General features: G+C 37.9%; 1 protein-coding gene across 1 annotated transcript; it reads right to left on the bottom strand.

Annotated features, from left to right (window-relative positions):
- Window positions 1-243: 243 nt before the first annotated feature.
- LOC137074174 (gamma-glutamylaminecyclotransferase C-like) lies at window positions 244-11,206 on the bottom strand. Its single transcript, XM_067442857.1, has 3 exons — window positions 11,073-11,206; window positions 2,718-3,144; window positions 244-399 (listed from the first exon to the last, which is right to left on the bottom strand). The coding sequence occupies exons 1-3, from the start codon at window positions 11,094-11,096 to the stop codon at window positions 308-310; spliced, it is 543 nt and encodes a 180-aa protein (XP_067298958.1). The 5' UTR covers window positions 11,097-11,206; the 3' UTR covers window positions 244-307.
- Between the last annotated feature and the right edge of the window lie 813 nt (window positions 11,207-12,019).

The raw sequence follows: 12,019 nt of genomic DNA, 5'->3' as shown, positions 1-12,019 counted from the left end.
GAAAATGAGCAAAGTGGAGCTGAGGTGCCACGCCCGCATAGCTCAACCATAACAATCCACCTATCACTCAAGTGGCCAGTGCCACACCCTTAATTATCTAGAACTTTATGGCTTACTATAATTTTAATGTATGAGTTATAAAAACATTAACCCTCCTCAGAGTTTTCATGAAGGGCAAAATTAGCCGTATAGACCAAAAGCACTTTTCATACCATACTGTAAAAAAGAAAATTCTGCTGTAAAGTTGGGCAGTTTAACATGAGGGGTCTGTGGGATTGGGGGTCTCTACCAGCCAGTCGATTGCAGTTTAAATCACGTCTGTGTTGGATTCAAGAGTTGAATCTTTTTCAGGTTGCCGTTTGGTAGATTCCTCAGGAAATGAGAAGACATGACCTAAACCTGTATATGAAAAAAAAAAAGCTGTAAGAAAACTCAGCACAAGAAAAATACAATAAACATAAAATATCCCATCCAGTAGAGCTGCACCATTCTGAAACAACTGAGATGCTGTTTTGGTTTAAAATGGAGATCACGATTCTCCTGTATTTCTTAGTAGACAACTAAACAAAATAATGACATTTACAAGAGCTTCTGAGAAAGTATTTATTACTGCAGTCTATTTAAAAGAGATTTCATGATTTTTTTTATTCAGTGACTTGTGAATCTCTTGAACGAATGATTCAGTGACTCACTCATGAAGAATTAACTTAAAGTCTTTTCAACTACACAGTATCATTATTTGTGTCTTAAGTTATGAAAGAGCTTCATAAACAATGACAACGGCTCTCTCTGGCTCAGAACGCAGATCTGGATGTTCGCTGTGATCGGACTTGTCAAAGGTTTAATAGACAAATAATTGCTTGTCATTTAGGAATAAGATCGAGTGGGTGTTCGAATCGAGATCATCCTTTAAATATTAATTGTGCAGCTCTACCAAGGAAATTAAACCGCTAAATAACCTCACTGCCATCAGAACATTATGTATTACAGTTTTGTTATAAAATGTCTGAATGGTAAATTAAAGGGGGGGTGAAATGCTGTTTCATGCATACTGATCTTTTTACACTGTTAAAGACTTGGAATCCCATACTAAACATAGACAAAGTTTCAAAAGTTAAGGTGGACGTTTGATGGGAGTATTTCTTTGTCAAAAATACTACTTCCGGTTAGTCATAAGGTTCGGCAAGTTTTTTTGCGATCATGCGTCCACTTGACGTTAATAGGTCGGAATCTCCTTGTATGGGCCTTACGGACAATTCTACCGGAAGAGCGTGAGAGAGAGAGAGGGAGAGAGAGGGAGAGAGCGAAAGCAACAGGCTACCCCCATCAAAGCGCTGGCTCGTAGGCTGCGCTGCACAGGTGATGTGACTTCAAGAAATGAACAATGTCACCAAAAAAGTGCGTTTTTGGCTGCCAGACCAAGACCAAGTCCTGTACAGATTGCCAAAAAACCCCGCGGTAAGGCAACAGTGGATGGAATTTGCTTTTCCAGATCAGCAACTGAGTTGCGCAAAGGTTTACATCTGTTCACTGCATTTCGGTGCCGACTGTTTCATAAACAAGGCCCAGCTCGACGCCGGATTTTCCGATCGCCTAATGCTGAAGGATGGAGTAGTCCCAACGATAAAGGTCCCAACGTTAGAACCGCAGGCGGTGAGTGAGACTGCTTCAAATGTCTGTGTTTTTGCCTATGCTCATCAAGTAGCCCAAACATGATCACGTATAGTTAATTGATCAATGGAGCATGCGATGTGTAGTGCGTGTACATTTGTTTAGCTGGCCACTATATGTGTAACTTTATGTTTGTGTATTGTAAAAGCACTCCAAACAACAATACACAAAGAGTGGGGAAATATGTTGAACTAAATAAGCGCGCTTCTTCATTCAAATGCGCTACTATTCCGTGTCTTTCTATGTAAACACTAACTAGCCTGCCGTGCAAAACCAGTTCGCATACTACAATTGTCTACACAAACCACGCGTAAACACACACACACACACACACACACACACACACACACACACACACACACACGTTGTAACACTCATGCTTGACATGGTGTTCTAAAAACGTGACGTTAAAGTTAAAATCGTGGAATAACGGTTTGATTGTAGTCTAGCAAGAAGTGCACTTCCCACATGTACACCTTCAAAAGTATAAATATGTAAATAACACAAGTCGCTAAGCATATTATATAGTTAGTGTATAACTTGTACCACATAGAGACGTCCTGCTCTAGTCGTTTTTGCTGCTGCTCCTGTTCAACTGCAGCCTCTGGGTCTGATTCCGGATCATAGATGTATGGCTGTATCTGATTAAAAGCCATTTTTTTATTTTGAATAAAGTTTTTTCCCGCTGTTAGGGATGACACAGCTTTACGGCGCACTCAACACAATAACAGCGGCGCGCACACGTCATTATTTAGCTCCGCCCACACGACACGCCCCCACCCGCTCGGCTTTTTTCGGAAAGACTCGGAACAGCGCATCTTTCTTATATAATTATAAAAAAAATAAAGACTTTTCGGAGATATGCAGGATGCAATGCTACTCCATAGGTACTCAAGATTGACATGACACTGACTGAAACTGAGTGTTTCACCCCCCCTTTAAATTCCTTTGACACTGGTGGGTGTGGTTAAACCCTGGTAAATGTTACTACAGCGGTTACTCAGGGCTTCTGTCCTCACGACACACATAGGGCAGCCCGTGCTCACCGTAAGCATCATAACTCTCATATGTTTGTTTTTGGAGCCAGTCGGGTTCATATGTAGTCGTGCTGTACACAAAGGCCTCGATTAAACTTCCAGGCTTGGGTGCGTTTTCCTCCAGCCAAATAGTCGTGCGCTGGTAGATCTTTGGAGTCATTTCAAACTCATCCAGGAACTCCAGCATCTTCTGGTCGACGCTGTAGATCTCGCCGTAGACGCGCTGACCCATCCCAGGGACGTTGAGCAGGAAGGGGACGTTGCATTTGGTTGCGATCACGAGCGGGTATCGTTCCACGGTGCGAGCCTGAGCCACGAACTCCGCCCGGCCATTGGCAGCGTCCCACATCCTGAAGTGGTTGGGCTGGCCTCGCTTTAGCGTCCCGTACACGAAGACTTGAGCCGTGCGCACCACGGCACAAACACTAGCAATGACCTGTGGGTGAAAGATGACACTTCATTACGATCAATTATGATAAATCAATCTATAAATGTATTATAAATTAATTGTTTTTTTTCCCGACTGGTTTCCCAGTGGTGTGTGGAGAAGACAAATAAACCAAACATGAAAGACATGTCATGATATTTCTAGCAAATAAATCAGACCCATTATGGGTATTAAAATACCCCCTAAATCATAAACATCTGTTTGGTTTAGAGGATTATCTCTAATCGCACAATGACATTACAGTTCTTCATCATCATGAAAGTTTAAGATCTGATGCGTTTGTTTAGGCAAAATTATATTAACTCCGTTGCATTTCTGAATAAGAGACAAACCTTAGTCAATCGTGTCTTTATAAAGATTTAATCCTTGCAAGAATGAATCCACAGTCAATACAACCAAGTATGCCTGCATCGAGTGTGAACTGAGGAAACAAAGAAGGCCGAAGCTTTTATACCCCTCAGTGTCTCAGTAGTGTTTTTCCGTAAAGAGGCAAGGTGAAACAAATGTCTCCCCCAAACCTTTTGTCATGGGACGCAATGGTCCCTGTACCTACAGGGGGAAAGTGAGAAACACACACACATACATACGTGGTCTTTGATCTAATTTAGATTAGCCGACACCTCTGATGAGGGAAAACTCTCAAACTAGGGTTCCCGTCCCTACCCCCTGGGTTTCAAAAGACACTGTCTTATGGTGTTTTATTATGGCAGAAACAGATGTTGACTTCTTGTGTGAACTCAAACATAAATTATAAACATTTCTTCAACACGCTTTAAAGCCATCAGTCTAAACTTCTGAAATATGGTTTTGTGAGCACACACCCAAAGCACGCGCACAGAAAGTTGTGTGTCAGCGTCCCGTGAGTATTAAACTAAGTTCTCTTTCACGTCATATTGTGCCAACATATAAGATACGCGCATAGAACGCGCCCGCATGTTTTGCTGGATTTTTCCTCATGACAGTTTAAATCAGCTTGAAATACTCCATCATTTTTGGTCATACATACATTTGTCTTTACAAAGCTTGAGGTGTAATACAGTATGTTCTGGCATTTTTTTCTGGATGAGCAAAGAGGATTTTTCTTGAATCTCTCCCAAACAAAAATCTTGTGAATGAAAAACACCACGGAAAAATAAGAGATTCTCAACAACGCCACCGTTGATGTAATCGCTGGGGATCATTTATATGCAAGCCCCCAACATTTGCATATGTCTGAACATGGTCATTGTCAGGCGGAACTGACGCAGCCGAATCATCAGGACTGCAGATAAACAAGACACTGGAGGATAGCAAAAACGGCAGCTCTCATGACACACGTCATGTTCCAGGCTGTGCAGGGGATGTGAGGACTTTTCTACCCTTCCACAGATAAAAAATGTCAACAGTCATGGTTGATGTTTATTATAATCGGATACCACAACAATTTAATTCAAAATCGCTTGTTTGTTCGGCATTTCAAGTAAGCTTCGCTCAACGTCTTAAACTGAAGAAAGTGGCAATTACAACTGTATTCCTGCAAGCAGTAAGTAGTGATTTATCCACTTATTGACTTTTTAAACAATTTCTGATTAAAATAAAAGTTTCTTAGAGAGACCGCATTGTCTAGATAACGCAATATGTTAGTACAGTAAAAATAGCAAACACCAAGTACCATACAAAACTAAATAGTGTGTCTAATGACAAGGGTTAATATTATTTTGTATTACAAAATACAACCGTAGATACGTTGCTTACAGATCGTTCACTCGATCCTTCTAGCAAACGTCACCTTTTCCACCATATAAGTTAAAACGACAGTCATTTGACAAGGCTATTCATTTTGTAAAAATATATATATTTATATTTTTGATAACTTAAGTATTATGTTTTTGCATGCTTGTATTTAAGAGTACACCACAGTCACTGTGTAGCCTACATTGTGACTAACGTTATATAAACATGCAATATTGTTGACGAAAAAAGAAGAGTCTAAAATGTAGTTTAAAAAATAAAAACTTAAAAAAATCACTGGTTTTAGTTTTGTCGGAGGGAAAGGAGAGGATTTGTGCTTGCCAGATTTCAGTCATTTAAATCCCCCAAACAGAGCTTTCTGTGAAAAGAATACTATCCGCTGTTTTACATAAACATGTACAATCTGGCAACCATATGCACAAGAGCTCTCTCTCTATCGCACGTGCAGATGATCTGAAAACATCAATAAACAAGTAAGCTGCATTTTATCAATCTCCATTTGAGATGTTCTGCTAAAAGTGTCATTCAGTCGGTCTGTGTTCTGTCAGGACTCACGAGCCGCTTTACTGAACTACTGTGAGCTGCTGAAATAAGCCAATCAGAGCAGAGCTCAACATTAATATTCATGACTCTTCCAAATAAGGCAAAAACAGAGCATTACATCCTGGGGACAATTTATAGGGTTGTAAAAATGGGTGATTTAAATGGGTTAAATATTTAAATGGTCCTGTAAAACTGTATCTGGACAATTTTTGCCCTTAAATAAGCCACATACCCTCTATGTAGATACCAGAGAACAATTTAACATATTGTTTCAAATCATTCTAGGGCACCTTTAAGGGAATTTGGCCATTGAATTTCCTCATATTTATATCTCCCGTGGAACAATGCATCATCATAGCTGGACAATTTCATGTTCCTAGTCACCTTGGTGTGCTAAAAATGTAAATATTAATGGGAACATACTTCAGAGATGCTTTACTCATAAAACAATCTATGTGGTCATTGTGTTTTGGAGAAAAGCATTTATTTTATTTCAATGTGATTTACCCCCTATTTTCAATTATTTTACTTAAATGAAACGTTTTATTTTTGTGAATTTTTAAAATAAAACATCAATAAACAATGCAAATAATTTTTTTACAGCCATATTTGATCATAATTACCAGGGGTAGGAACAATTTCGACCACCATTTTATGTTGTGTTTTATGCACTCAAGTTCGTCATTTTAAATGTAGACACGCGACACACACGAGGCTAATTTGTTTTCAACTAATTCGTTTTTGCCCTTTGCCCTGAATGTCTCTTTTGCACTGTATTTTGTTTAGTTTTTTACCACTGCTCTGCGTGTTGTTTTCATTTGTAAATCCAAGTATACACAACTATTCAAAAGTTTGTGTTGAGTAAGAGTTTAGTTTTTTGTTGTGGTTTTATTTTTTAAACAAAAAAAAAAATTTTTTTGTGACACTGAGGAGTCGAGTAATGATGATACATTCAGCTTTGATCACATGACAGGAATACAATACACTTCACTATATATTCAAAACATTTATTTTAAATTGTAAAAATATATATTTCACAATATGAATGTTTTTACTGTGATTTTGGATCAAATAAATCCAGCCTTGGTGAGCAAGGTCCTTTTTTTACATACACATCTAAAACTTTTGAATGGTACTATAGATCTAAAGTCTTTATGTAAAGAAAATGTAAAGTCAGATTACTTCTTTTAATTTAAACATGATGTGGATAAGCTTCAAACAATCCATTCAATCATTAAAGCCCCTTTCACACTGCGATTCCGGCAAATACACGGATAATGCGACCCGGCATTTGTTCCCGGGCCGCTAGATTTGGTCCATTCTCACTGCCAGCGAAATACCGTAATATGTGCACTTTTCACACACAACCCGTAACGGTCCCGGGTCGAGTTGACACGTGACATCCTGATGTGACGTATAACGGCGAGCGATCTTAGCTTCAGCGCGGATAGTAAGGAGCTCCGTGGTCTCGACTTGTGTCCAGTTTGCACACATTTCTGCTTGTTTAATTTTAGTTTCTTTTGTATACGAACACTCTCTGCGTTTAAAACACCGATGAGCTCTTCTGGCACTGCAGGGTTGTATTATTGAAAAAACAAGCTCTAGGAGTCGCACGATAACTACATACACGTTGCGGCATTAGTTTTGGCTTTTGTTCACACAGCGCTCGTCCCGGGTCGAATAATCACAGCATTATTCATGATGATCCACACCTTTCCCGTATACAGCTATTCTGACAATAAGTGTCATACAAAAGTTATATGACTATATTGTTTTGTATTAATGAGTGATCAAAATGGTTCACATTGTTTTGAAGAAAAAACTCTAGGCAACAACATCCAATGATTAAAGTGTGTTAGATGACCATATTTCAGTGATTTAACATTTTAGTTTTTTTAAAAACTATACATACACATTATTTTCTTAAAACTACAAACTTGTATACATGTTGCTCACATATATTACTGTGGTCCTGTTTGTGCTGAATACAGTGTAATCAGACTTTAGCCATTAATATGCTTAAAACAAAAATGTCAGAGCATGTCAAACGTCTTCAGGGCCACAAAATTGCTTTAGGGTCCAGAGGGTTAAAATGTCAAATACAGGACAGAGTCTGTAGCAGTCATGGGCAGGGGCATTTTAGAGAAACAGATAAGAAAGTAACAAGAGAAAAATAAACAACGAGAAGAAAAGAAAAATGAATAATATGAAATCAAAACCTATATAAAACTAAAACAAATGTTCGATTAAAAGCTACCTTAAAAAAGGCGCAATTAAAAAACGCAAAGAGATTGAGTTTGCCTTATCACAATCACAAACGATTTGCATAATTTTAGAGCTAATGAAGAAAAAGTGCTATCACCCATCAGTTTTCAGAACAACTAAAAGACCAGTTTCATATGAACAAAGATTATGCGTCGGAGTATAGGGAATTAAAAGGTCAGATAGATATTGCAGTAAAAACCCATGCAAAACCTTGTAAGTAACCATCAATATTTTAAAATAAACTCTAAACTTAACAGGGAGCCAATGCAAAGACTTCAAAATAGGAGTGATGTGATCTCTCATCCTAGTTCTTGCAAGGATTCTAGAAGCCCAATTCTGAACTAGCTGCAGTTTGTTTAGGGGAGCTTTTGACACCCCGGCCAACAAGGCATTACGATAATCAATACGGTTAAACACGAAAGGGTTAATCCTCAGAAGAAGAAATCATTGGACATAATCTGGCAATATTTCTTAGATGAAAATATGTTTTAACTGTATTTTTAACATGTGGCTCAAATGTTAGATTTGCATCAAAGATCACCCCCTAATTCTTCACATTTTGATTACGTAGTTGATGGGGTCAACCAATGAGTATAATCTCAGTCTTCTCTCTGTTAAAACATCAAAAACTGAGACATCCATTCGTTTATCTTAGAAATATATTTAGAAAGAAAAATCTACAGGCACAATTTCATTAGGTTTTATGGTAAATGGACTGCATTTATATAGCGCTTTCAATAGACCCTATGGCCATCCAAAGCGCTTTACATTTTTGCCTCACATTCACCCATTCATACACCGACGGCGATGTCAGCCATGTAAGGCGCCATCCAGCTCATCGGGAGCAGCTGGGGTTCGGTGTCTTACTCATGGACACTTCGACACTTATTCAGGTGGAACCAGGGATCGAACCACCAACCTTTTGGTTTGTAGACAACCTACATGAACCACTGAGCCACTACCATTTTAAGTGTATGTAGATCTTCATTTTTTGTCGTCTGCATAAAAATGAAATATTAGACCAAGAGGTCTCAAAAGCTGACCTAGTGGAAAAATATAAATGTTAAAAAGCAAAAAACCAGGAACTCCAGACTGCACAACAGCGACCTCAGGCCTAAATCAATCCCTGACCATGGCAATAAACTGCTTATGATCAATGAGGTACCAAACCAATTAAAGGTGCACTATGTATCGTTTTTTCAGGAAAATATCCAAAAACCACTTTGCCAGTATTATATATTTTGTTCAATTAATCTTACAATATTTCAAATGTTTCCAATTTGTAAATCATGAGAAAATTGCTATTTTAACCAATGAACTGGTGTTACAAGATTTTTGGTTTCTGAGATTTTCTGTTTCAGTGGGCAGAGCTCACATGAATATTCATGAGTTTCCCGGACATGCGTGTGGAACTGAATATTAGTGTGGAATTTTAGTTCATGCACCTTTGTTACTCAGCAGGTTTAATGGATTATCTCAAAAAAGGTAATAGTTTCAGCGCGAGGTTATGCTTATTCTTCGTTTCAGAAAAGTTTTAATTATTTGCACGTTTTGTGCAGTCGTCCCTGACTGAATTCAGTCATTCACTTCGTGATGACTGAAATAACATCCACAGCCATATCAGTGAACTAATCAACATTTTGCAACATACTGATTTTACTCTCAGTCATCTGCAATTTCTTTGACCATGTGTCACATTGTGTGCCTGGATGATACACAATGGTGAACATTTAAACCTACATGATCTATTCTGATTCACAACAAACACTCATCTATGAGTCATAAAGGCCCAGATTCACTCAGGGTTTAGATTAAGCAAGCCTTAGTTAAATTAGGATATTTACCTTTAACATTAAACATACCTTAATGTTGCCTTAATAATTAAATTAAACATATAAGCATATAAATATAAAACACATTAATGGTTGAATCTTGAGACAAAACAATGGCACTGACATATTTTAAGATATACTTTCAGTTAAAAGCTTAAGCCTTTTTGGTGAAGGCAGGGGTGTCTCATCAGCAGGTTCTTAACTGGGCTTAATTAGAAGCACTATTGACTTTAAATCTTGAAAAATTAAACTTCTTTAAACTATTGAATCTGTGTTGAAACATTTATGACATTCTTGACTTTGCTTTTTATAATCACTTTAAGATATGCAGGACAAAAGTTTGAAATCACTATGATTAAAATGTTTGCAAGAATGCATTGTATTGGTAAAAAGAAAAAAAAGAGACAATGCTACAAATGAGTTATATTTCAAATAAATGCTGTTCTTCTGAACTTTATATTCATAAAGAATACAGAAAACCATTTGCATAATAATAATAAATGTTTCTTGAGCAGAGCATCTGTGAATTAGAATGATTTCAGAAGAATCAGTGGCACTGAGGAATGGAGCTCTGCCATCACAAGACTTTAAAAAAAAAGTTGGTAAAAATATTTCACAAAATTATTATTATTATCAGGTAGGCTAAATGCAGCCTTGGTGAACATAAAAATACAGACCTTTAAACAGTATTATTGGCCTATTACAAAACAGGCAGACTTTCCTCATGACATTTTTAATTCAAATTGCACCTATTAAAGCAACACGTTCATGCTTGTGTGTGGTTTTAAGTAATTTGAGATCATTTTAAAAACTTTACAAAACACAGAACAATCACAATCCACAAATAAATGTATGCAGTTTTATGAACAAATGATAACAATTAATAAAAGACCGTGTTAAAGTACAAAGGAAAAGAAAAAATAAATAAATACTAGTAGAAGTTTGCTTAATTTCTGCAATCTTTCAGCCAGGTACGACTGCACAAAACTTGCAAACTAATAAATACGAAATTCAACAAACAATTGAAGTTTACGTTAGGCATAAATTCGCGCGACACTGAAACTATTTAAGTTACCTCTTCTTGAAACAATAAACCTGCTGAGATACAAAGGAGACTTTTTTCCCAGTTAAATGAGAAATAAACTGAGAAGCAACAACCCGCTTCTAAATTTTTAGCAAGGAAAGGGAGACTGATATGGGGTGAAAATTCGATAGATTATCATCATTAATTTCTGAGAAAATGTCCAATTTTCTGGTCAAATATTGTTGATAACATAATAAAAGCATAATAAAAATGACATTTATACTGTATTATGGACACTAAATTGTCATTTATCTCCATTAAAAACTGAAGATGATCAGCCATTACCGCAGTTTAGATGAAAAATGAACAATCATTATAAAATGATGATAGAGTCGCTCGATAATGGTGTTGACTGAATGTAACGGTCAACTAACCTAACCCTAACCCTAATCTCATGTAAACACTTAGGCTAATCTACTTCTCCATTCCACAATCATCAAAACGAGAAGAAAATGTCTTACCAAAAATATAAGTAATCCTTTCATTCCTGCAGGTCAAACGGTGATTTTCTTTAAAAACCGGTCAGAGAAACAGTTATCAGCTGAATGAACGGAATGAACTCACAGACTGTAAACAAAATATGGACGTAGGTGGGCGGTGCCATCTTGCGAGCGAGTCATCGCGTGTCACTTCCGGAAAATAGAAAATGGGCAAAAAGGCGGGGTGAGCGCGGAGCTGAGGTGACGCAATGACTATAGACGGCACATAAATGGCTATCCACTTGTAACCACGCCCTTAATTATGCAGAACTTTAAGGCTTTATAAAACGTAAACGAATGAGTTATACATTTTTTTTACCCCCCTCACAGTTGTCTTGAAGATCAAAATTAGCCTTATAGGCCAAAACCACAATTTGTACCAGGCTGTAAACATGTTTCTAGCCTAGAAATCTAGACGCACCCTAGCGGCAGCAAATTTATTCTGACCGCAAGTGTCTAGGAACTCTCAATACCCTTCTGAGCTGTATTCCTCACAATCTGGACGGGCCAATCACATCGTGTATAGAGTCGTTGGGCGGGGCCATAATGCCACGCCCGAGGTGCTTCACAGAAACTGGCGAACGGCGGTCTTTCGAATCAGCTTTGACCGCGACTCTGGAAGACTTGTTAAGCTTTTCTCTTAGAAAAGAACAAAGAACAGCACTGAAGTCATTCTTAAAAAGGGAAGATGTGTTCGGAGTTTAGCCGACCGGATACGGCGAATGTTTAATCTATCAACAAGCTCTCTTTCACCTTCGTTGCTCTGGTTGGTTGTAGCGCTATCCTATCGCGTGCAGAGGGAGTTTGAAAGACAGCCGTTTATCCGCCCCTCGGATTGAGCTGTCAATGGTGAGTTTACAGACCAAACATCTTGATGTGGGTCTGGTTTGTCAGGCTAGTTTTTTTCTGCTTTAAAGTTGAGAATTTTA

This window comes from Pseudorasbora parva, chromosome 4, assembly GCF_024679245.1.
Source record: "Pseudorasbora parva isolate DD20220531a chromosome 4, ASM2467924v1, whole genome shotgun sequence".
NCBI classification, from domain to species: domain Eukaryota; kingdom Metazoa; phylum Chordata; class Actinopteri; order Cypriniformes; family Gobionidae; genus Pseudorasbora; species Pseudorasbora parva.
This window is presented reverse-complemented; position numbering and strand designations above follow the sequence as displayed.